The sequence below is a fragment of the Rhipicephalus microplus genome, chromosome X (genome assembly GCF_043290135.1).
Source record: "Rhipicephalus microplus isolate Deutch F79 chromosome X, USDA_Rmic, whole genome shotgun sequence".
Classification (NCBI taxonomy): Eukaryota; Metazoa; Arthropoda; class Arachnida; order Ixodida; family Ixodidae; genus Rhipicephalus; species Rhipicephalus microplus.
In genome coordinates, this window is record NC_134710.1 from 359,020,071 (window position 1) to 359,045,523 (window position 25,453).

A 25,453-nucleotide genomic window follows, 5' to 3' on the forward strand; every position below is an offset into this window, starting at 1 on the left:
CGATGCTCACTTTACCTAAGGGGAGTCAGTGTCGTCTGCGGATCAAAATGAAGTTCTTTGCCTGCCTGCCTGCCTGCCTGTTGAGCAACTCTGGTTTTGGCATATATGCTAACAGCATGGATAAATAAAAAAATCAATAGATTAGTTGTGTGGAACTTTATAATGTACATATAGGATACAGAAAAAATATTCTGAGGCTCTTTTCACAAACTGTTGTACCTGTGAGCTGTTCCAAAAATAAAGCAAACTTTTAGTAACAAAAGTGTAAGAACAAGCTAAAAATTTTCGTAGGAAAAAGGTTGTATGCGGCAGTAGTTAGCATCGACTTTCCCTTCGTATACCTTGCTGCTCAGGAAGTTCGTGCTCGCCTGTGTGAACCTACACACTCAGAAGCGCCCCTAGGCACTTTCCGGGGTGTAACCTGTTAGCGCGAAAGAGAAAGAGTGGTAATATAAAGCACGTTAGTCAATGACGTAAGAGTGAGCAGCAAATCAAGCGCACAAGGAAGGCACCGCGCAGCCTCCTGCAGTATACTTCGAAAGCTGCCGTCGCGCCCGTATTGCGGAAGGTCAAACGAGGGGCATGGGGAGAGAGACGATATATAATCGCCCCTCACACTTGCGCTTCCGTTTTATTCAGGAGGAGTGGAGAGGAGGTGGCATTGGTTCATGCGGCGACGTGCACCAAATGCACCACGTCACAATGAGCAGATTCGTAAGTGAGAGCGATAAGAAATTCGCCCCACTGTCCGCGCGCGTGCCTACATAGTCGCTACAACCGTTTGCCGAAGATGTGTAGGTGCCTCTGCATTTAGGTCTTTCAGGAAGTGAGCTGCCAGCACGTGATTGAACTAACAAGAAAACATATTTGGACTCCTATTAAGTACGTAACAGGGTCGCCACATAGCGCAGGTTAAAATACTTGCGCTCTTAATTAATATCAGCCTTTTCTCTCTTTTTTTTGCAAGGATTACAGCCCTTTGAGTGTTGAGAGGTCACCGCGATGGTTTCGGTGACAAGTGCGCGTTTGTGGCCCTCGACATGGCTTTTCACAATGGCCATCTTTCTGTGTGCCTGCCTGTCGACGCCTTGTCTCGGCAGCGGCGAAGTCGGCGTGACTTCGGAGAGCGGCCAGTCTGAGCCGAGCTACGTGCAGAAGCTGAAGGAGGGGATAGCCAACACCATGGACCGGGCGCCGCCTACGTTCACGCGCAAGCTTCTGGAGGCAAACGTCTCAGTAGACTGCAGTCTCGGTCTTCTCAAAGTGATGCGGGGAGTCCGCAACCTGGAACCGTGGGCACTGCGATGTAAGTCTGCTTGCGGCCAGCACAGCGCTTATTCGACAGTCCCAGAAAAAGCTTGCGTTGCTGTGGGCAGAACACAGATTCGCAAAGCCATTTTGTGTACGATGGTTCGAAGCACCACGGCTGCGTGAGTCGTTGGTACCTTGTGATGGCTTGTGGCTGCATAGGCCACACGATAATCATCGGTCGATCGCTTACGACCATGCTCTGCACTCTAAGAAATAATTGTGTATTTGGTGAGTGTTTCTGCTACACAACAATAATCGTCATCTGACTTGCTCGCCTTTAATTTCTTGAAAACCCGGCGCTGAACACTTTCCAGTCAAGCATGCATTGTCACACTGATAACGCGCGCCGTTCACGACCGCGAACTACCTGAACCGTGGTGATAACGCGAGGAAAGTACTCGAAGTAGATGACGATTAATGTTTTGTGGCAGAAACACTCCCTAAATACTCGATTTCTTTACAGTGCACGCTATCGCGTTTTATGACGCCTCATTGAAGCACCTGTGTTCGTTCATTAGCTCAATCTATTAAAAGTGACATTCCATAAAGTCCGGGCCGTAGCCACTTTTTCTTTTTTTTCTGGGGTGTTGGGGGAAGGGAGGTGGTGTTCAACCATACTTTGTTCGGGCTTCTACAATAATGTCTAAAGTGCTTCATGGAAAATTTGGCCCAAGATGTTCGCTGGGACGCGCCAATTCTCGCTGCACATAGGAAAACCAGCTTGTGCCAGGACGCTTTGATTGAACTTACGCCAACTATGCAACTTGGATCGGCGTGGGAGTTTCCTACACAGGACTAAGCGAGTATGCAAGTTGAAAAAAATTGCCCGTGCACACCGAATCTTCCGCACTCTCATGCAGCTGGCCGATTCGTACCTTTTGCAAACTTTCGCTTGATGTTTTATTCGAAACTGTGGTATGTTAAATATTCATTATAAATGGACGAAAAAGGCGAAAAGTGGCGTAATATAATTATGACCCCTGCCAAGACACTACTCTCGATGGAAAACTTTCGCCCATAACGAAGAACACGAGAACATTATGTGTCCCGTCTTCTTCGTCCTCATTTTTGAGAGTAAATGTAGTATTTAATGCTACAGCTTAAACTGCACCTAAATTAGCGAAAACTTTTCAAAGGAAGGCCAAGAGTAAAAAGGTCTATACAACCAGTGGCAATTTTCAGGGAACTCCTGCCGACCAGTATTGATAACTGTGTACTTTATTCGCTCCTAAACAACCTCCGAAAATACTAGGAACGAGCTCCTTTTCTCCTCCCTGCGTATCCCACCTTTACGGCACAATTCGTGACGCAAGCTGTTGGTTCTCGTGACGTCAGGATGATATGAGCTCTCTATTGCCGGATATACCAGAGATATATGTTCTGAATGGTCGCCTAACCTGCTTTACCATGCAGTGGCACGCCCGTTCTGTCTTGCGTCGTATTGTGCGCGTTAAACTGGTTTCTCGTTGTTTTTTTTTTGCTTTTTTTCACTGTGCAAAGTGCAATAGCAGTGTTTATTCGATAAGCGCCAAATCCCGACTGGCTCAACGCCTAATTGTCACATTTGCACGTGTTTTATGAAGGAATAAGTGGCGAGGAGGAGATAGCACATGTAGAAAATGTTATGAAGGCCAGAACTAACTTACACGTTACGTCAGTTGTAGTTTGTAGTTAACTGCCACCCGCTGAAGGTGATTTATGTAGTGCCCAGGGCTAACGCGAGCACCAGCCCTTCGTACCAGCTTACCGCTTCCAGTGTTGCTAATATCCATGTTGCTGTTGGCATCGTTATGCAACTGTAAACCATGGATTACATTAAGAAATACGTGCCTGTTTAACATGTCTAATCGTGCACTTGTACGTATCTTTAGTGCAACTTTGTAACGCTTCGCACAATAAAAACATTACAACACCGTCACCTTCCATCCGTATGCTTCCCATAACATATATTCCCAAGGTACGTGGGATCTGTCGATTTTTTTTTCTTTTCTCAATGTAAGGCATGAAAAAATGAAGAAAGTTAGTATCAGGAGCTTTACCTCGAAACAACATTCGGCTAGGATTGATGCATCTCATATGAGCGAGACATTATTTGTTCGTTTTGCCGTCAGTGGGGTTCTCAGATGTATACGCCCGAGCCATAGCTCAAAAGAACGTAGACCTTTGTTTTAGAGCCCAGCTCTTAGGTGCCCGTTCTTGCATATAGCGACGTCGACCACCGGCAACGTTGGTGTTGTAACCGACAGACAAAAAATTGAAGAGGAAAAAATACCCTGGACCGAATAGGTTTTTAACCCAGACCCTCACGTGGCAGTGAGGTATTTACCACAAATCCACGTTGTTTTTTTCTTTATTGTCGGTTTTTAGAACACGTCACACCTTGGTGTTTTTATTTCATCAAATTATTCTTGGGCTACGCATGTTACAGCGAGATCCTGTACATTGTTAAATTTTGTTATACGAAACTCGAACTTAAGATCATTATTACAGTTCGCCTGCGTGAATTGGACGCTCAAAACAAATAATATTGTAATGATTGCTGTGGTTCAATGCCCCGAAACCACCAAATGATTATGGGAGACGCCATAGTGGAGAGCTCCGGAAATGTCGACCACCTGGGGTTCTTGAACGAGCGCCTAAATCTGCGCACATGGGCCTCAAACATTTTCGCCTCCATCGAAAAAGCGGCCGCCGCGTCCAGAATTCCATCCCCCGACCCTGCGGGTTAGGAGTGAAGTGCCATAACCACTAGACCACCACGGCGGACCTTCAAAGCAAAACACTATTTAACGTGCTCGAGCTGGTACAAATATTGTGTAGCGCGTGAACTATGATTTCACGTTTATTGTTACTGAACTAAAGGATAGGTTAAGATGAGAATTACCAAGTTTACAGAGAGAAAAAAAAAATAGATTAGAAACGCCTTTCAAAACTGTTCATGGCTTGGTTAAAATACAGTCTCACCTTTTACCTCCCCATTTCTTATCTCCCAGAACTCATCACTCTGTTCTAACAAAACAAACGTCTGCCAACACTCGCTTTTTCTACACATAATCTGTCAATGTAATCAGCTTCCACAAGCGATTGTTGACCGTCACTCTGAAGCATCGTTCAGAGTCATCGCTTGCATAAATAGTTATCCTATTTATGTAAGAATATGTTACCCTGTGTATTCCCCCCAGTAATGATGCCTTCGGGAGATGCAGGTACCTTAAGTAACTAACTAAATAAAATTAATAGCGGACAGTTTCTACAACAATAGACACCACTGCAACAATTTCAAGACAGTCAACCAACATGTGAATAATGACACTATTAGCATTCCTTCGGGTAAACAAGGTGCTCAACTCTGGAAAGACACTCGGGCACAAAGTCTTGTTGTTTCAGTAGATCAAATACTGAACCTTGACCTCGTGAAAAAGCACGCGTGTTGCTCGCCTGCCAGGGTAGCATTGAATAACAGCCATTGTAGCCCGCCTTATACAACGTAGACCAAAAAAGCATGGTCAGATGAAAAGACAACCCAGCCTCACTTTCTGTTGGTGAAAAACTGATGCCAGGTGAGTGTAAGAAAAGATCCTTTGTAAACGTTCTTGAGCATCCTTTGTAAAACATTCCAGAAATAGACTCCTTCCCAACAATATAAAGATGCATGATTTATTGTCTCTGCCTTTATGTAGGAAAAAATTTGAACCCCACGGCATATAATATCATCGATCTTCAAAAAAGTACTGACCGTCAAGGTGACTGAATATAACGCACAGATAAAATATTTTGCATTGCAATAATTTCCATTTTTAAACACAATTGAAAATATTGTTGCCCTCACCTCCCCTATTCATAAGCTGTGCATAGGTATCGGTAAATCCTGGCGCATATGTTTTTATGCAGTTTATTCACAGTGGCAAAAAACAAACAAAAAACTAGAGCTGTCTTCTTTCAGCCCATAAATAAGTAGTTACCCATAGGAACCATCTATTGCTTTGCAAAAATTAGACACGCATAACAGATTATTTTAAGTCACGGGGTGTAGTGTCCGATTCGTCAAATGGACAAGTCACGTAGCTCATGTTGAAGAGCATTGCGTCAGGCAGTTGTTTTTTTTATAGATGTAATTCTCATTTCCCTACCTGCCTAAGCTAACAATCAATCATGGTATGTTCCGATGGCCCATAAATTATTGTAATTTGGTTTGGGCCAGACAACAAAAAAGAATGACGTTGGCATATTGCCACCATAGCACAGACGAGAGAGTTTTTTTTTAAATATAATATTACCCGTGTTACCACTACTTATCAACATCGGCTGACCGACACAGCCCAGGCGGAGCGGCGAGAAACTCCAGCGCTCTCATCAACACCTAGGCCGTAAATAGATAGTGCAGAGAGAGCCGTTCGCAAGTGAATGTGCATGGCCCCCTCTTTCTTAGGTGTTTAGATGCGGTTTCCAGAAAATTAATTAGCTGTAAAGCTTCCGCCGTAAATGCCCTTACGCTTCAAAGAAGTAAGCTCGTGAAAGCGAACTGCGGGTACAATGCAAAAAAGGTTTCAGTTATTTTGACGTGCTGCAACTCTCAAGTGCAAGCGAGCATCGCATGACATCAACTTCAGGGCAAGCATGCACTCCGACGAGTGTCTGTAACATCGAAATGCGTTATATTTGGGCATACACTAATGCCAGAGTGATTACATACATTCACGATCAATATTAATGAGGTCTAACAGACAATCATGCTAAGAAATGCACGAGGGGCGTTATTAGAAGTAATTGTAATGCAAATGTGAAACAGACAAGCAGATAGTGTTCCGCACTCGTCGTCATGGGTACTGGCGGCGCCGACACTCTCCCACGTTCAATGCTCACATATACCCTATAAGGTGGATGGGGGAGTAGCCGCTGTCGTAGCTGAGTTGGTAGAGCATCGGACGCGTTATTCGAAGGTCGCAGGGCGGGTCCTCGCCCATGGCAAGTTTTCGTTTCGTCCACTTTCTATCGTCACATTTACATTACAATTACTTCTAATAACATCCCCCATAACTTTCTTCGGCATTATTATCTGTTTTATCTCATTATTATGGTGTCTAACAGAGAAAATGAGCGCTTAAATGTACACTTCTTTCCTTAGTTCATGGCGAGGGTCTCGTTCTGGCAGACTTCGTGCTATAGTATAATTGGTGAGCTACCCCCTCGTAATAAGTGGACGTACGTGACGCCAAACAAGCAGATAAAGAGTATTCCAGACTTGCCGCCGATGTGCTCGTTTAATGCGCGCGCTGACTGTGCGTAATGTGCACGTGCTGAGTGATGTGCACGTTTAATGCACATATATACCCCATAAAGTGGACGGGGCGACCACTACCGAAGTAGATTTATTTATATGTGGGGTTTGACGTCCCAAAACCGCCACATGATTATGAGAGACGCCGTAGTGGAGGGCTCCGGAAATTTCGACCACCTGGGGTTCTTTAACGTGCAACTACCGAAGTAAGCTCAGTTGGTAGAGCATCAGACACATTATTCTAAGGTGGCTAGTTCGGTTCCTGCATTTCTCTTGGCAAAAAATTATCTTTTTATCCACTTTATTTTTTCAAAACTGCATTAAAATTACTTCTAATGAGATGCCTTATACTTTCCTTGCATGATTGTCTGCTAGATCGTATTCAAATTGTGTCTATCAAAAAAAAGCGAGGCCTGAAATGTGCATTTATTTCCTTCTTACACGAGCAATGTGTCTTACGATCAGGGGTGCTGTGCAGAACGGCCTGAGCTTCTCAGGCACACGAGTTTGCTCAGAGCTCCCACTATACGGCAGTCATGGCATGACGACAGTGTGGAGCGCGTGATAGCAGCGTTGATAAATATGGCTACAAGAACAGGCGTGGCGTCAGTCATGTGTGATAGGACATTTGCGGTGATTATCAAAGACACCTCAGGTCCAACAGTCAGTCAACATTTCAACAGTGCAGCGACGTCAGCGTGATTGTCACTATCATTTGGCCACTCAACAGGCACATCCCACAGCCGTGTTCGTAAGCGTTTATCTTCTTTTGGGCAGGCTATTTCATTTCACCAGCAGCATGGAAACTTATATTCTCGAATGTAGCAGAGGAGGCCATTTCATTTAGCCAGCAGCATAGGAATTTCTATTCTCGAATGCAGCAGAGGTGCACAGTCAGTACTCTCGTGTTGCTTGTTTAGCTTCTATCAAATATTTCACATAAATGCAAGGACAGATTGTCACCAGGAGTGCTGGCATCATGGTAGCGACGCCACTGTTAGTGAGTGATAGGTCGTGAGCGTGGTGAAATTGGATGCGAGACATAGTAGCCACGTGATGATACTTTTACTTCTGCGTGCGTGTGTGCATAGCCTGCGCGATAAAGCTGAAAGATAAAACGTGCCACTCGCTGGCATTGCGGCATTAGAACTGCTTCTAGGAAGTGCACATTTGAGGGTTAACAATGGACCTGATCTATGCCGTGGGCGTCTGTCAATCAAACTGATCGACGCATAAACTCGGATAGGAACTCATTGATTCTGAAAAGGCCCCAGTTCAACTCATGACTGTGATGGTGCCGGTGGGGCTGTTAAGCGTTTGATGTGGTGAACGCTACGTGGCAGCTTCTTTGAATATAAAATAATTCAGTAAGCTTGCACTATTTCTCCAAGGCTCGAGCCATAAAGAAGCTTGTGATAACCCACTTTCTCGCAGCTTTTTAAGTTGGTCTTCTACTCATGTGAGTGGTCAGCTTCGAAGTGAAGACCACATCAGCTCTCATAATTTATTACACTAACTTGCTAGGACTTAATCAACGTAAAATTGGAAAGTTTTGATTGATAAGGTTTCAATTAAAACGGCGATGATAATTTTGAGTGGAATTAGGAAGGTCATCATCAATATGAAGCTATTTAACGTAATCCGATTTAGCACGAATCTTATCACATAGGTAGGGTCTAATTAGCGTGGTTTTACTTAGCGTGCTCATGATTAATGTTGCGTTAATTATAACTGTTTAGTCAGTGTTTCAGCTAGCATGCTTTAGGTAGCATGGACCTGGCTTTGTATGGCTTCATTAGCATGACCTTATTATGTTGTGACGTGATTACCTTGGTCTTACCATGACTTGGTTTAATTAGCTTGGTCATAGCATGTCCTGACCTAACTTGCCAAGTATACCACCCAGCCAAATAGGTAATTAGCTGACCGCACGTGCTCGGGTGCTAGCAAAAGATGAAAATGACCAAGAGGGGGCGCACCAACCGAGCAGCGCACATAATGTACAGGGAAATCATTGATTAACACGTGTCCTCGGGTTTAGCTGAAGTCGAAATGTTGCAAGGTGCTCCGGTGGAACTATAATAATTTCAGAGGCCAGTGTGCTGATTATATTAAAGCGTACCTAGTACAGGCAATAAAAGCTTCGAAATAACTTTAAACAGCCCATGGCTTTAGAATTATCACCAGGAAAAGTTTCTGAGATATTTGTTGCAGGGGTGCACTTCTGCCCTCAGTGGAACAACAACAACAACAAAAAAGGAAGAAAGTGCCTCTGGTTTGAAAACACCACCCAACTTTGTCGATCATCCTTGTCGCGATAGTGGGTTCCATCGTAACCAATGAAACGCAGCGCCATGAGAGGTGTATTTGACTTTTCCGTACTGCTCGTTCATTCAAAAAACAAAAGGGGGGGGGGGTGCCAGTGCTTGGAAAAATCCTGAGTTTCGCCAAGCGCGGGCCATCCTACATTGCGCCACAGTGGTCTAAAACTCGCTTTATCAGGCACGAATGGCCCCAGCAATTTTCGACTTTTCAGTGGCATTCTCGGTCCATCTCTCGCTTCCTGTGCGCTCAACTATTTTCTTACGCATCTTCGAATATTCCGTTGACGATGGTTTTCTGCTGATATATAGCATGAATGGGAATACGTTAATGTTCACTTTCTCAATGTAAAACGAAAGCCAAAAGTCCGGCTATCGTGGAGACCACGGGCAAGAAAAACGTGATGGTGGTCACGGCCAACATTTTGCTATTACTTTTTGACGGACGTGTCATCATTGGCTAGTTAAAGCCGGGACTTTAAGCCTTCAAAGCCTGCGCGTGTGGTGCTGTGTGATGATGATAGGTTCATATTACGGGTGGTGGCGGAGTGCGCGATGTTTACCGGGTGCGTTACCAATCTGCATTTGATTGTTGCGCGGCCCGCACCACGCTCTGAGGCTCTGCAGAGTATCATGGCTAGCACGGTTGTCTGCCAAGGCTACTGAAAACAATAACACAAAGCCTACATCATCACACTTGCTCATGCGACCAGCTGTAGAGAACGCGAGTAATTCGCTTACCCAACACGTTCGCATTGGCCCGTATCCAGCACTCTCGCCGTTCTGCTTCGTGCAACAGCTACGGGAATCGGTAAACCTGAAGCCTTTTAGTGAGTGCGTGGCAATTCACAACGCAACCGTATCGTCGACTAAAGGTTTTCTTCGTAGCTCACGGTGCTGTTGCGTCTGCTGTTGTCTCGCCATCGCTGTGGCGAGTGATCAAGCATGCACTTCGTGGCAGTTCGGTAGCGCGTTCGACATAGCGTAGAAAAATTCGTAGCTCTTTTTCCGAGTGTACAATGCGCAAACACACCTGAAATATAGCTCAATCGTTGTTTCGCGCATACAAAAATTGTTTCACGCTGCATATAGCAGTTGCACCTGATTGCACAGCAAACCGTGCAATGGAACCGGACTTTGCCACACCCAAACTGCTCCGACAAGTGGCGCTAGGCGTCGGCAAAACTGCAGAGTCTGATGTGTATAGTATTACTTTAGGCTCTCCCCATCCGTCGTAAATGATTTCCTGGTATATTTAGCTACCTTAACCTTAAAAACAAAGCTCTTTGCACTGGAAGTGCTGATAAGTGGTCTCTTCCTCACATGAGAACCAGCTGTAGAAAGCCAACTCTCCCATTACTCTGGCTACAGTGTAGTACACTGTACTCTGGCCAACGATTGCAAACAAATATGAAAGAGACGACAGTCGCTTGCTCAGCCTAACACCTAAAAAATGGTAAGGTGCAGTGTATAGGTGTCTTGTTTTTGTGTGCATGTTATACCAGTACGGTAAATAATTTTTTTGCAACTTGCATATGCCTATCTTTTACAGCGATAGCTGTTATGACATCACAACACGGTTAAAGTGCATGCCCTAGTTGTTCACCGCCGCTGACGCCAGTGATCACACGAAATAAGAAAAAACCCTGTATATAAAAAACACCGAGCACACAATAGGATTCAAACTCGGGTTCCCAGCATGTGAGCTTAGCATTCTGCCACTTAGCCACGCCATTGCTTGTAACGCCTTTGCAAACTTGCCTTAGGCAGGCTTGATGTCTGGAAAGGAATTGCATTAATATGAGTGATAAAGCGTCTTAGAACACCAAATGAACCATCAGGTGTTATATAAAGCAACTTGCGCAACGCGTCGGTCGTACGATGCTCAAACCATGTAATAAAACTTGATCTTATTCACTTATTAACTGTGGCGCATACCCACCGTAGGGTATTGAGGAGTTACAAAATCTGGCATAATTCATCATAATCGGCCACAACACAAAAAAATTGCACAGTGTTCCTTGCAAGTGTGCAGCAGATACCCCGCTTCTCCGAAGAATGATGAAGGATGATATAGTGAATGCCTGCTTACTGCACAGGGATTAATTGCGTAGTGGGTACCCTGCAAGTGTGCTTGCAGAGCTAGCCAAAGTGTGTTAAAAAAGGCTCGCAAAGGCCGCTCTTCTAGTATTCGTTGTGACAGTGCTGCGCGTTCGGCGCAGACTTGGCGGTTTTTTGTTGTTCTTTTATGCAACTTTATACTATATGTACAGAGTACTCAATTTCGCTCGTTGACTGCGTTTTTGTTTCTTCTTATGTGATATTCTTTTGAGCCTCAGGCGGACTCAAGCTACAGTTTTGTGGCTTTTGGTCTTGGGTGCCTTCTCCCTTTCGCATCGGAAATATAAAGAACATTGTTGTTGTTGTTATTGTTGTTGTTGTTGTTGTTGTTGTAGTTGTTGTTGTTTGAAAACCTAGCTCACTCACAAAAGTGTGGACGCTGTGCACAACTTTTTATGAAAACCTAGCACACCTCTTGGCATATTAGTGGTGCTGACAACATAGTTAGGGAGCACACAGAAAACGCGCATTTGGCATAGTGTTGTCAAGAAGGGTTGTCGAACACCCCAAAAGAAAGTAAAGAGACTAACAAGTTGCCGCCCAAATAGAGGAGACAGGCTGATCTGTTTTACTATTCTAAACAGGTTATTCCTACTACATCTTTTCCAAGTGGAGCCCCAAACAAATACAGTGGATATCCTGTGAAACGTTAGCACATTCATTCGTGCACAATATAAAGAAAAGGATCAGATAACATAATTTGATCATGAAAAAAGAATCGCCGCCCAAGCCCTACGTACAGATAGTTAACCACCATCGCGTACTATAATTTTTGCTCATGAAAAAAAAATCGCCACCGAAGCACTCCGTACAGATAGTTAACCACCATAAGGTACCAAAATTTCTGTTCATGAAAAAAATTGCCGCCCAAGCACTTCGTACAGATGGTTAAACACAACCAGCATCGCGTACTACAATTTTTGCTCGTGAAAAAAAAATTGCCGCCGAAGCACTCTGTACAGATGGTTAACCAGCGAAGCTGAAAAGTGCGGCCACATGTGGTTGCAGGCATGGAAACCGAAACCAAAGTGCCATTCAAAAATCTATAAACCGCAAGTGGTCATTGGCGCCGGTGAACGCGTTCCCACCATTGCCCCGTTGACGCTGCCCTGTCCATAACGCCGCTTCCTCGGCTTGGCATTGACGCTTGCATTCGACTAGGAAGGCTGCCGGACCCTCGGTGCGAAGTGACTGCTTCCGCTTCGCCCTCCCGGGCCTGTTCTTGTGCCCGGACTGCTGCGTCGGCCCATTTAACATGAATTATTTCATGGACCAGCCATTGATCAGCGCTGTTCCTGGAAAGGTGTCTGTTATCGCTATTGCTAGGCCGTTATTGCTGCTTGGGGTGAATGGTTTTACTTCCGTCTAGCCATATACATCTTTCGCTGTAAACAAATATCGCCTGGTCGTATGCGCTAGCTGAAAAAATGCGAAATGTATAAAACTTTTGCCTGTAAGTTATGCACGTAACAGAGTTTCACTCGTTGATCTATGACTCACGCTCGAGGCACCACGTGCCTCAGCAACCATCGCGGATTTCTTCTCGCATAAGCATCAGTTCTTGCACAATACTTTACGGGTGACTTTCGATGCTACCGTATTAGACTGCAGACTTGCCGTTTAATATTTTTAACTAAATGAATAATGCTATGGTAGATTTGAACACATGAAAGTGTTTGGTTTCGTCAATTTCACGTTTCTCGGCCTTATTAGATCATAGTAAAATTCAGGTTCTTTGCGATATTGTAGAAACCAACTCTCACCATTCGGCGCCCGAGACGCACCATCCGAAGTGGTATAGCGAAGTGGGAGACGAAACGTGCTGCCGTTATTCCAATAGTGGCGATTGACTTGCTGGTCGCTTGAAGATGAAGCAGAAACGCTGCAGGGAGAAGTTCTAGTAGGCTGAGAAAAACTTGTATTTACAGGCTGTACAAAAGTTACATAACTAAGGACATCAACGTTACAAAAAATACATACACTTTGAATTTGAACCGACTTCTGTATAGAGCAACCCAACGGGATTCGGCAGAGCCGATGGTGCTTAACACCGCAAGCCCGGTTCAGAACGCTTGACAGAGCTCCGGGGCCTCTTGATATTCGCTCGGTGCTCCGCCCTTACACAACTTTCGGCGAATCGTCGCCTGCTTGACCTCTGATAGGACAATACTTGGTCAACCAAACACCCTGCCACGTGGATGCCACCTTCCTGCACGTGCGGGCTTATGCCCTCTCCCCAAATTACACACTAGCCAAAATCTAAATAAATAAACTAGAAAAACCGCGGTGGTCTAGTGGCTAAGGTACTCGGCTGCTGACCCGCAGGTCGCGGGTTCAAATCCCGGCTGCGGCGGCTGCATTTCTGATAGAGGCGGAAACGTTGTAGGCCCGTGTGCTCAGATTTGGGTGCAGGTTAAAGAACCCCAGGTTGTCGAAATTTCCGGAGCCCTCCACTACGGCGTCTCTCATAATCATACGGTGAATTTGGGACGTTAAGCCCCATATATATATATATATATATATATATATATATATATATATATATATATATATATATATATATATATATATATATATATATATATATATATATATATATATATATATATATATATATATATATATATAAATATATATTATAAAGTTTTAAAGGCACGGGAAAGCTCCGCGGTGCGCAATTGTCTAGATAGAGCTTCACGTACTGGGTATTGCGGCCGTAGGACGACTTCCCTGTAACACGTCAACTTCTTGGCGACAGGGCAATAATCTGTTCGTCCCCTGTGAGCTGTCAGAGGAACCACTCGCTGACCGCCCGTGGTTCCACTTACGAGCTCGTTTGCGCGGGGGCAGTCGAAGACATGCCACGGTGACAATGCGCACCAAATCGCCGACCAGCGTTATGAAATGGGCGTTTCCATTCCATTCCAATTCTATTCCGGGGAATGAGAACTTGCCACAATTTCATTCTATTCAATTCCTCAGAATGAAAAAAAATTGCCCATTCCCACTCCGCAATTAGCCAGGCTGTTCAATTCAATTCCTGTAATTCCTCAACGCCGGAAAGGTATCTTGACAGTTTTATTCAGTTAAGAATGAATGCCCCATAACGCTTACGTCGTTCGAATAAACAAAAACTGCAAAAAAAGTTTTAGCATTGCCATTTTTGGGCGTTTTGGTAAACGGAACTCAAAAATATATTGAGAGCTAACATATTAAGCACATTGTTTTGTCTTCTCCCTTACTTCCCTGTTTGTTAGCGCTTTATGTTTTCGAGCGTTTATTTCGGGTGAACAAATATATACGCCTTGGAAGGGAAAGGATATTGCGAATCTTGCCGGGAGTCTATGAAATATAGTAGACGTTTTCGAGTTTGCATAAGAATGCAAAACACGTTACCAAGGTCTAGGGTTAGTAGCTTGGTGACGCATCTCGTGCATTACCCTACCCTGCTAGTTACCGTAGGGGCAGTTCTATCACTATACATATAGTATTTGCATGATCAGCATGTTTAAACGAATGGTGATCCTTTAAAATCGTGTAAGTTTAAATATGCTAATGCAAAAGTGAAGGCATAGTGTATTTTTCTGCCGACCTTTTTAGTGTTCAAGAAGACCAAATAGTTTTGCCAGGTGTGGAGCAGTCGTGAATATGTAGGAAACTAAGATAAGCTTAAAGTGGAGCAAAACCCTCAAGATCTTCCTGTATTAGTTGAAACAATGCACCGCTTGGGCACCTGGTGCCTTTGCATCGAATACGCAACACTGGAACGCAGCAGTCTCGCTTGTCAAGCGCACCTCGCAAGTATGGATGGCGTGAGAACTTGTGTTCGCCTGTGCGCAGGTATGCAATCTTTTCATGTGTTGCAAAGGTTACTTACGTCTTTCGGGTACTAAAATGCTGATGGGATAAAGTTGAGGCTGTACCTTGGGTATCATTAGGAACAAATGCGCGCAGGGGACTTCAGTATATATGCCATGATTATGCACTCGTTTGTACACTAACTTATATCCCTCGGTTTCTCTTTTGGAAATAGGCAGATCGTTCATACTTTTACATCACGCCTACTCTTGGCTCTGGCTAACTAAAAGTGAAGCTAGAGAATGCGTAGCGATCTTAGACTTCAATATAAATTATTGAGTTTTAACACTCAAAAACAACTATATGACTATGCGTGACAGCGTAGTAAAGCCTGTAAAGCACATGACCCTCAAGCGTCTTCACCTGCATCGAAAATGCGGCCGTTGCGGCCGGGATTCGATCCCGTGGCTTGCGGGTCAGCAGCCGAGTGTCTCAGCCACTATACCGCCGTGGTGAGCCAACCTTCGATTTCATAAGAAAAAAAAAACATGTACGCAGGCCTACACGACTACTTTGAACATGATATTACGTAGTAGCATTTGAGGGTATAGCAAAATACATTCCTCGTCAATACCCTCTGCTTCGCGACGCGCACACAGGTATGCTATGCTACATCCAAGCAATGAGAAGATGCAAAGAAGAATGATAACGATAGTTTTGAAATGTTTTCTATATTATTATAGTTTATATTCAATAAGAGACTATACTGTCTGATATGAATGGTAAAAACATTTATTCAACTCTCTGTTTTTAACTAAGTTCTTTCTTTTTGTTATATTCACTTGAAATACTTAAAAAAACGCCATGCCTGCGAGGAACGCGCAGCACAGTCACAGCGAAAGCTGGGAGAGTGGCTTTTCAGAGCTTTTTCTAAACACTCTTTGGTTTATTGCGGCCACTTGCTGGGTACCGTCTACGCTTAAATATTCATAATATTTGGGTAGTAGGCCAGCATTCACTGCGCTATCCTCCATCATTCTTCGGAGAAGCGTGGTATCGGCTACACACTTGCTAGAAATTTTGTGCAATGTTTTTATGCAGTGGCTGATGCCGGTGAATAATTATGCTCCACCTGGGTGTGCGCCACAGTTAATAGATGATGAAGAACATGTTTTCTAATGGTTTGGAGCACTTGATGACCCCCTCGTTATGCAATTTCCATTTTGGGACACCTGGTTGTTCCTTTGATGTTCTAAAACGCATTATTAGTCATTAACGCGATTCCTTTCCCGACATCAAGCCTGCCTGAGAGCAGTAGCGGTCGGTCGCAGCTTGCTGAACTTAAAACAGGTGACCCACAATTTAATGTCACGATATACTTCTAATTCATTTTCATCGGCTAAAAATTGTTTCTACAAGAACAACACGTCCAGCAATTGGTCTCTAGTTCTTGAGTATCCACTACGTCGGAAAAAGAGCTTAGATATCCCCGACATTTTTAAAGGCTGCAATAAGAGTAGCAAGCAGTGCAAGATGCCAAAACAAGCTTTATTTTGGTTTTATGCATCAAAATTTTACAAGCAAATTTTATGAGCTCACGCGGCGTTTCATCATTTAGTTTTCTAAAACCTGAAATAAGAATGAAGGCTGCTAGGGTCAGTCTTATAAAATGAAAAAAATGCAATTAACAAGTGCGTGTACCTACCTATAGCTGTGAGTTGTGATTCACAAACATGAGCTGCTCGAAAGAGGTGCTTGACAGCTGGTTTCACTTCACTGTCACGATCAATGATGCCGTAGAAAAAACGCGCTCCACGTCAGGTGATGTCGCATTCACGGTGAAAATTGCCCTTGCGAGGCGGGAAAGCAGGGGAAAGCGGCTTTCGTTCGCTTTCGAATGGCTCGGGGGCTTTACCGTGTCTGCACAAGTTCCTTCTGAAAGGTAAAGCGAAATTTCTCCTGAAATGAATCCAGGCATATTGTCTTGGTGGGCAATATCACTTTGCCTGATATTTTTAAACATCAGTCTGCTTGGCTCTGCTTCAGTGCCTCCATTCACGACGGGGCTGGCGCTGTCCTGCCCTAACAAAAAAGGTCCCCTCCAACGCACAGCAGAATGCATCTGCTCAGCCATTGCAGATGAACAACAATAACACTTAAACCATGGGTCTAGGAGGGCTCCCATAAAAAAAAAAAAACAGGGTCAGTACACGTGCTTGCGAACCGGTTTTCCAGACTATGTTGTAGGCCTTTAGGTACCTCTTTGCAAAAAAGTGTACCTGTGTTTCAGGTTCCCGCGAGGCCAACTTCGATATTTCGCAACGCGGGAATAAAAAGCCGGGCTGTCTCGTGCCTTTTCTGCAGCAACTCCGTGGCTTCCTCTGCAGGGGAGAGAAGCTTAATGAAGTCTTTCGCAAACCTCAGTTCATATTTAGACAGCTGAACATTCTTGCACGCGTGCAGGGTTTCTGTCAGGCCTGGGTGACTGGAAAGAGTGGTAACAAGCTTTCTCATCATTCGAAGCTGCGAGTTCCACCTCGTCGTGTTGTGCGATTCCAAATGCAGACCGGCCACATTAAACACTTCTTCCGTGTCGGTGGTGCTCTTGCGTATACATACAATGATGGCACCACATTTTTGTATGACTTCCTCGGCACTTGGCTCCTACAATAAAGTTAGGATGACAATTAGTGAACATTAACATTGTAAGTACAGGAAACGCAAACGGTCAACGCAACATAGTTCAAGAAAGAGAAATACGACATATTGTTACGACTCGCACCACCGCCGTCACCGTTGCGTATTGCACCAAGGTCACGGACCGCCAAGGTCACTAGACGTTTGGTAGCATGTGTTTCTCAGCTCGCGACTGCTTCTGCACAAAGCCGATGGACGAGCGGAGAAGCCGACGGTGAGTTAAGGCAAGGTTTATGTACAGCAAAGAAATAGAGACGTTACAGATTCGGCACTGGGGCCGACAGCTTAGGGACTCGAAGAGCGGTATGTCTTCTCTCTTACGCATACGTTGGCTGCTTGGCGAAGCGCTGCGTGGTTCTTTATAGGCCCCAGGTGATCCTTTACGTCATCAACGTCTAATCAGAACTGCAGCCGGGTCGCGTCATAATCCTCCAATGGGGACCCGCCGCTGGGTTGCGTCATGATCCTCAAATCCGGAGCCGCTGCGCTGGGTTGCACCCAAGGATGAGTGATGTTGTCATGCTTTGCGTAAGACTCGCCAGACTGGATGGCGCCGCTTGCATCATCGGGCTGCTATCGGGCCCGTGGGCTGAGTGAGCTCGACCTACGTTGCGTAAGACACACCGGCACGTCGGGTTAAGTGACGTCGTTGAGATGATGGCGTCAGGCGGGCTCGCTCGCAGGCTTTGACACAGATGGCCTTTTCAGAGGCATTGACGTTCAGTCTGGACTCTCAGGCTTACCAATATGCAATAGAAGGATATCAAAGGAGAAAAATAGCAAAGATCCCAAGATACAATGAGGTAAAAACAGCTTAAACGAGGAATCAACCTAATTCGAATCCTTAAAATGTAGCTTCAGAACACCATGGGCGTTCTATGGGTGATGTGCAGATGTTGTTCATTTTTGTTTGTCTTTATACGCACTTCAGAACAGTTTATTGAAGTGGTGAGAGCAGAACTCGAACTGGCGTAATGTTGCTGCTAGGCCTGCGGCAAAAAAAAAAAAAATGATCCGCAGCCACTAACTGATGAGAAGCAGAGTTCGTGACCTCGGCCATGGCAGCAAGTGCTCCACGAATCCCTGAGATAAAACAGCGACGCACGCACAAAATCTGGGCTAAACATCAGGTGGGGATAGTTACTTAATAAAGCTTTCGTGCATCGAAACTTTAATAAGTACAGTTGTCCGCGATTTTAAAACTACGTAAAATTATTGTATTCCTATATTGTTTGCCCACGCATTCATGGCAAATTATTTAACAAAGCTTGGCTACTTAAAAATAGTAGTGAATGGACGATGTATCGATTAATGCACACAAGACAAAACCATAATGTTATTTAATGGCATATACCTGCCGAATGGCGTCTTTTACGGCAAGCTGCAGGCTGTGTGCGGCGCAGCCAAATCTTAAAAGCTCTTTGGCAAAGCGTTCTGGGCAGTCATCAAAACTGTCATCTTCATCGTCCTTTTCAGTTTCCCACCCGGCAAAATTAAAAACCTTTATTATTGATGAAGCGTTATCTGTCACCATGCCAATTACCTAGAAAATGAAATAAGAACATGTAACGCACGCGAAATACGCGAAAACACATATTTGACCTTGTCAGCGGTGTTCTACTGCAGCAACGTTGCGTCATACTGGCAGCGGATCCGAGCACCTGTGTGGCTACCTGTCAGGCGAATGAAACTGAGGAGTCACGTGTGAGCCGCGAAGTCGCTGTCCACGAAGGTTGCTTCGACAGCCGGGAAACCCTCCATACAACGAGACGTCCACACGTCGAGTGCAATACAGACATACTCGCCACCTGCAAAGGACGATGATATTTTGGTCTTCAGCGCTGATACTTTCTCGGGAAGCAACCTGTCTCTGAGGTCATGCCGCGATGGGAACTTGTAGCTCGGGACGGTGACCTGGATTGTGAAGAATACAAAGCAGTCTTTCATCAAAGGCGGCTTATGAAATTGTTAAACTTACGTTTACACATTGTACAAATCCCTCTCTCTCGACGACACGAAAAGGCTCCGTGTATGTGCAAATCATGTTCACCATGGCGTCGTCAAGAGCAGCCTTTCGATGGGCAGGCATGTAGCGGCAGCCAGCGGTGAAGGTGGACGTTATCTTCGGCTGGTTTGCCAGCCCTTTCTCTCGGGGCGTATACTTTTGCGCGTGCTTTCTTTTGAGGTGCAGAATCAAATTCGATGTTACTCCGACTACAGCTTGTGAGGTTTCGGGGCAAAGTTTGCAGCGTGCAGCTTCTTTGTTTCCTGCGCGCGTAGTTAAAAAAAAAACTGCTTTGTGTGCCATGTTCACGGACAAAAACTGCGTGCATGAGCAGCTTAGTGCAGGGGCTAGTGTGCTTGTGCATTACGGTAGTTTCCTAGACACCAACAGGCTACCCCCCCCCCCCCTCCCTAGGAACAGAGCGAGCTAACGTGGGTTTTCTTCGGTGCGAATCGTCGCGTTGGTATTCGGGAGAGGCGCCGCCGTGTCCATTCGTGGTTACGTGTGCTACTCTGCTTCAGCTCCGAACCTATGCTTTGAAAAGTTTATTCTCTCTACCTCGTACAAAGAGAGAAATAACACGGTTCATCGTGTACGACTGCGCTGCGCTGACCATCACACCTTCGCCGACTAAGTTTCGGGCAAAGGCGCCTATGTGTCTAGACAGGAACTACAGCACTGCAAAAAGGTGTGTGTGTGGGGGGGGGGATGAGAGTCTGAGGGAGAGACGGCGCGCAAGCTGGTATACGAAAGCCTGCAATCAACAGGAGCACTGCGCTAGCGTCAATACGCATCACAACCAAGTGAAGCGCTTTTGTAGCGTTAGCTACACTGGCTTCGCTGAGCCAAGTTAGCGTGGCACTGCTCTGCGCGTGCGCAATGATACTCCGCCGCCGCCGCCGCGCGCGGCTCGCCGCCGGGGTGCCCGCAATTCGATGCGCTGCGCAGACGATCAGTGGTGTCACGCACCGGAGCCGGCTCCTCCCTCGCACTCGGCCGCCGCTGGCGTGCGCCTTCCAGGAGTGCCGTCACAGCCTTGGTAGACATATGGACGCCGACGCGCGCGCCTTCCCTGTGCAGTCGCCATCTGACACTGCGCTGGAGCCGCCTGATAGCGCCTCTGACTGGCGTTTGCCACTGTGGTATAGCCATGGAGAAGGAGAGTGCAAATGCTGTTCAACGGTGCAGTCGAGCGGAGAAGCTTAACTCATCGGATCCCGAAGTGGTTGCCCGGCAAAATAAATATACATGTGCCACATAATACGTATACCATGTGTGTGTGTGTCTATGAAACAGCTGTAAGCATGATATCTGGAAAGCTAAGAATAATCAGCTGAACCTTTGCTAACGCTACGTATATCCTGGCATAGCTGAGCTAAGCCGGGATATAAGCCATTTTTTTCGTCCCAGTCGCGGGCGGTGACAGGAACAAAAAGAAATGAAGGGCCGAAGGACCATCGGTGACTGGGGCCGGCTTATAAATGTATCGTGCTTGTAATCAGCCAAGCCATTTTAAAAATACTGCTTTATTGATAAATTCGAGGCTGTGATTTACTAACGTATACAGTTTGAACAACAGTGTATGGATTAAAACGTGCTATATTTTCGGAAAAAGACGCAGTTCCATTCCCATTCCATTCCGCTCAAAATGTGCTCGATTTTATTTCCATTCCACTTCTCCTAGTGTTGTCCCTCATTCCATTCATATTCCATTCCGGGGTTGCGACAATGTGGAATGATTCCGGAATCATTCCAATTCCGGTATGGCAACTCCGCAACACTGTCCCCAATTTGGCTTCCACTCCTCGCGACATCAGCCACGCTCTCACGTGTCTCCAGCCCTCCTGCTTTCGAGAGCTACCGGAGCTAAGTCGGATCGAGACAAAGGGTTGTCGGTGACGTCCGAGTTTTCGCAACGCGCACTGCCTCGAAACGGCGTGCGTAAAAACAGCATGCGGCTGGGCTTGAGTTGTACCGAATTAAGGAGTCACCACCCCGCCCTAGGTCTCGGAAAAGCCCATTGATGCGCCGACTGCCTGTGCTGTGTGGTAATTAGGGAGCCGTTACGAGGACGTTTATAATCCCACCCCTTTTGTTGCTCACGTGGCGGTGGGTTTCCTTTTACTGAGTTAATAGTAACTGCAAAATGCTCTACCTTCTCTGGCGCTGCAGAACTACGCAGGGTACCATGCTGGCACCGAACTGTCTGACGGCAAATCCGGTCCGACACGCTTCAACCGAGTACAGCTAAAGCAATGCTGCCGGCTATCGGCTGACGTGCCTCCCCAAGCCTACGACATAGAGTAAATAGAAGCAAAATAAAACTGCCGCGCAACCTACGCAACCGACGCAGCCGCGCAACATTAGCGCGGTCCTACAGTCCTGTCGCAATGTACAAAATAAGGAAACATTCGTTTAACAGCCGAGGCTGGCACCTCCGCGTGTCTTACGTAACATCGTAACCGGCAGTGCCACAACAACGACTGCTATTCCTTCTTCTTTAGTGCAACCATTCTTCGGAGCACGCTCCCTGAACACTCCATTATCTTCACTCACCATAAAAAATATAACGTGAATACCCAATAGACCACTCGACTGCTTTTCATATATTTTCGTTCCCAGTGTAACGAGAGCGCAAGGGCTAGCTGAACGCAAGCCTGCGATCACAGCAAGTCCTCTTTCTTTTTTATACTCGAGCTCCATGCCCACTGCCCTCGTTAAACCAGTTTCCGTTGTTCAGATTGCATTGCTAACTACTTGCCAGGCTGCCACCAGCCATGTGTTGAAACGAAAGTGGTTTTGTTTGTTATATGTCTGCCATGTTGGTTCTCTCATTTTGCATTCTGTTTGTTTTCCTATGTGTACCAGGCTAAGTTCTATTTTTAGTGCTTGTTCGTGTTACTTCCTTGCGTACATTTTCTGTTATTTTCTTCACTTTTTCTAACAATTAACGCTTAAACGTGTTCGCATTCCCACCCCGACTATTTTTAGACTGATACCTTCCGGCCTTCATGCTGATAATAAAGGAAGGAGTCGTAAAATGATAAAATAATAATGTTTTACTTACAGCTGCTAGTTCAATTTGATACATGCTGAACTTAGATCTAAATACGTGGTTAAAATTTGCAATGTTTGAGTTAGCTTTTCACATTGTCTATCTATGCTCGAAGCACGCATTTGTAGATACTGCAAAGTGAGGCGCATATGCATATGTCGTCTCACATTTAACATGAACGTATTAGAAGTTGAACTAGAACAAAACAAGCTGACAAGTGTATGTGACCACTGTTGTCTTAATAAAACAATGTAGGGTTTCAAGTCCCAAAACCATGATTCGATTATGAGGGACATCGTTGTGGAGGGCTACGGCAATTTTCACCACGTGGTGCACTCTCATCGCACAATACACGGGTCTCGAGCATTTCGCCTTCGTCGAAATAGAACCCACGACCTTCGGGTCACGCTGTTGTCTTGCCTTGTATATTATCAACTCGATTAAGGAGCAGGCCGCAAGTTCGCTTAATCTTACAGTTCTATACATGTGTTTTAGCTTGGTACAGCCGTCAGCACCTTTGCCACGGACGCTCCCCCGCGAGTCCTGCAGTAGTTTGATTGACGCTGACACCACGTATGTTTTGGTTCTCTTGCCGATATGCTAACCATACATGCCTACATACTATCCAAGCCTACCGAGATATTATCTCGGCAAAAGCGCCCAGCACTTCGCGGCTGGCATCAATCGAACTAGCCCTGGCCACGCATCGAAGTGTTCGTGTTAAAGGTGCTGACAGCTGTACATGAGTTTCCTTCGACGGTTTGTTAGGCCTCTTACTGATCCAAAGTTCGGACAGCATGGTACGATGACAATAGGTCGTGGTTGACAAAGAAATCGTGGTGCTCGGCTGCCAACCTTAAGGTCGCTGGTTCAATCGCAGTCGCCGCGGTCGTATTTCAATGAAGGCGAAATGCCATGGACCTGTGAACTGCATGGTTTCAGTGCACGTTAAACACAGGTAGTCGAAATTTCTGGAGCCCTCCACTTCGCAATCATGTGGCGGTTTCAGCACGTAAAACTGTATGTTAACGACGATGTATACTCGGCATTCAGAACGTGGACCCAAATTCAGAAAAAAATATCTTGCGCTAAAAATAATTTCTTTGAGAATATTTGAGTCAATCGTGCAAGATGCTGTAAATATCATTGTCGAAGCCATTTGACTAATACGAAAATACGCTAACGAAGTAGACGTTTTGTAAAGCCGGTTGTGAGGCCGGTTTTACATCTAAGCAGCTCGAAAACTGTATTGCTCGCAGTGATTGACGCATCAGCCAAGTACCCAACCGGAGTCTTCCAGATGTCTCGAGCTGATCTCGGAGCCTTCGACGAATGCATAGAGACTGTGCTTTTTGACGACTATGGTGAGGAAAGGTCGCGTGGCCAGTACTGCAACCTGCAAGTCTACCCAGGCCACAAAACGGACCTGGACGACCTCTTCTCTTCAGCGATGCAGTACACGCATCCTAGAGTGAGCCATCCTTCTATCACTTGAACAGACTTTTATGTTCGCTGTAGATGTATCAGGTTTAGTTCCTAGATAATTGGTGTTCTGTATTGAAGCTTTTTCGGCGCATGGATAGGAACTGCCTTCGTGGCCTATCGTGTGTGGTGGTTATCAGCTAGGTACAGGTGCTGAAACGCCGTTTTTTAAGGCTGACTAATTCTATAGTGAACGATTTCGAATTCGCGCAAGTAAAAGGTGCCACACGCTCAGCTGCGCATCTTTTATACATTAAGAAGTACTCGTTCTTGAGCGCCAGATTTATTCCCCAAAACTGGCAAAGCCTGTCGAATTCATCGTACTTTATATGCAAAACTTACTTTGAGAGTACACTGAGACCTATAACTATCAATGTATCAAAAAAGCACATAAAAGCAAATTAGACCGGATAAGTTACTGATAGCATTAAAAAAGAAAATAAAAACATTTACGGACATATACTCAACCATTTGTACTGTCCTCTCTGTCATCAAATGGGTGGTGCCATAAAATTTCGAGGTTATAGCAAGCTTGTTGTAGGTTTCCTTTGTATGCTATGACACTCTATGCGAATGATCGGTCATAGTAAGCATTCACAATATCTTTTAATTCACTTCCAAAGTGTACTTAAATGCTCATTCGAGGCCAATCGCTAGCGCGTTCAACACTGACGTAGCTCCATAGGAAGGGCAACACAAGCCATCGTGATGTCACACCAGATCAGTAGTGACGTGAGTGACCTCCGGAACTCTGCAGCGTACGTAGAGACAAAGCATCGTGGCCGCTGGAGCTAGCCATGACAACTGTCGCCCCATTTGTTTTGCTGGTGCATGCATAGCACGTGTGTGCGAGAGTATATAATACTCAACCCAACGTGCGTCACTGTTTTGTGTGGCCACGTGACCAAGCCAACTACACTCTTAGAAAAAAAGGTGGTAGTACTTGCTAACTTTGGGGTAGTAATAGTTTGTCACATATGTTACAACCCTGGTAGTAAGTGCAGTTAGTAACAGCAAGGGTGGCAATAGTTACTACCTCTGATGTGACTACCAGGAGTTAGTAACTGTTGCTACCCTAGCTGTTACCACCTATGGGTAGTAACTTTGAAGGTTTCAAGAAAAAAAGTAGTAACGGATACTACCCAGTTCATTCATTTTGGCATATTTCTCCACTGCTAATGTTGGCTAATCAGCGTCTTTTAACTACACAAATTCGGATAAGAAGTGGGGTGTGCCATGGATGCGAAGAATACACAGACCAAACAAGTTCACTATTTTTTACGGATACTTGTAGAAAGAAGTAAGCGTGGGGTATATATAGCCCCTACTTTGCAGGGGCATATGTCTGGCACAGGGGAGCCCTTCCGTTTCTGGATCAATTTTTA

At 45.4% G+C, this 25,453-nt stretch overlaps 1 protein-coding gene across 2 annotated transcripts in view; it reads left to right on the forward strand.

Moving 5' to 3' along the window:
* Nucleotides 1–677: 677 nt before the first annotated feature.
* LOC119161976 (nose resistant to fluoxetine protein 6) overlaps nucleotides 678–25,453 on the forward strand; it is a 208,628-nt gene continuing 183,852 nt past the window's right edge. For both annotated transcript variants that reach the window (XR_012887477.1, XM_075879869.1), the window contains exons 1-3: nucleotides 678–882; nucleotides 968–1,306; nucleotides 23,846–24,057. Coding sequence is in view for 1 of the 2 variants with exons in the window: in XM_075879869.1 (XP_075735984.1) it covers nucleotides 1,003–1,306; nucleotides 23,846–24,057 (516 nt within the window). In the remaining variant the exon portion in view is untranslated. The remainder of the gene's footprint in view (nucleotides 883–967; nucleotides 1,307–23,845; nucleotides 24,058–25,453) is intronic.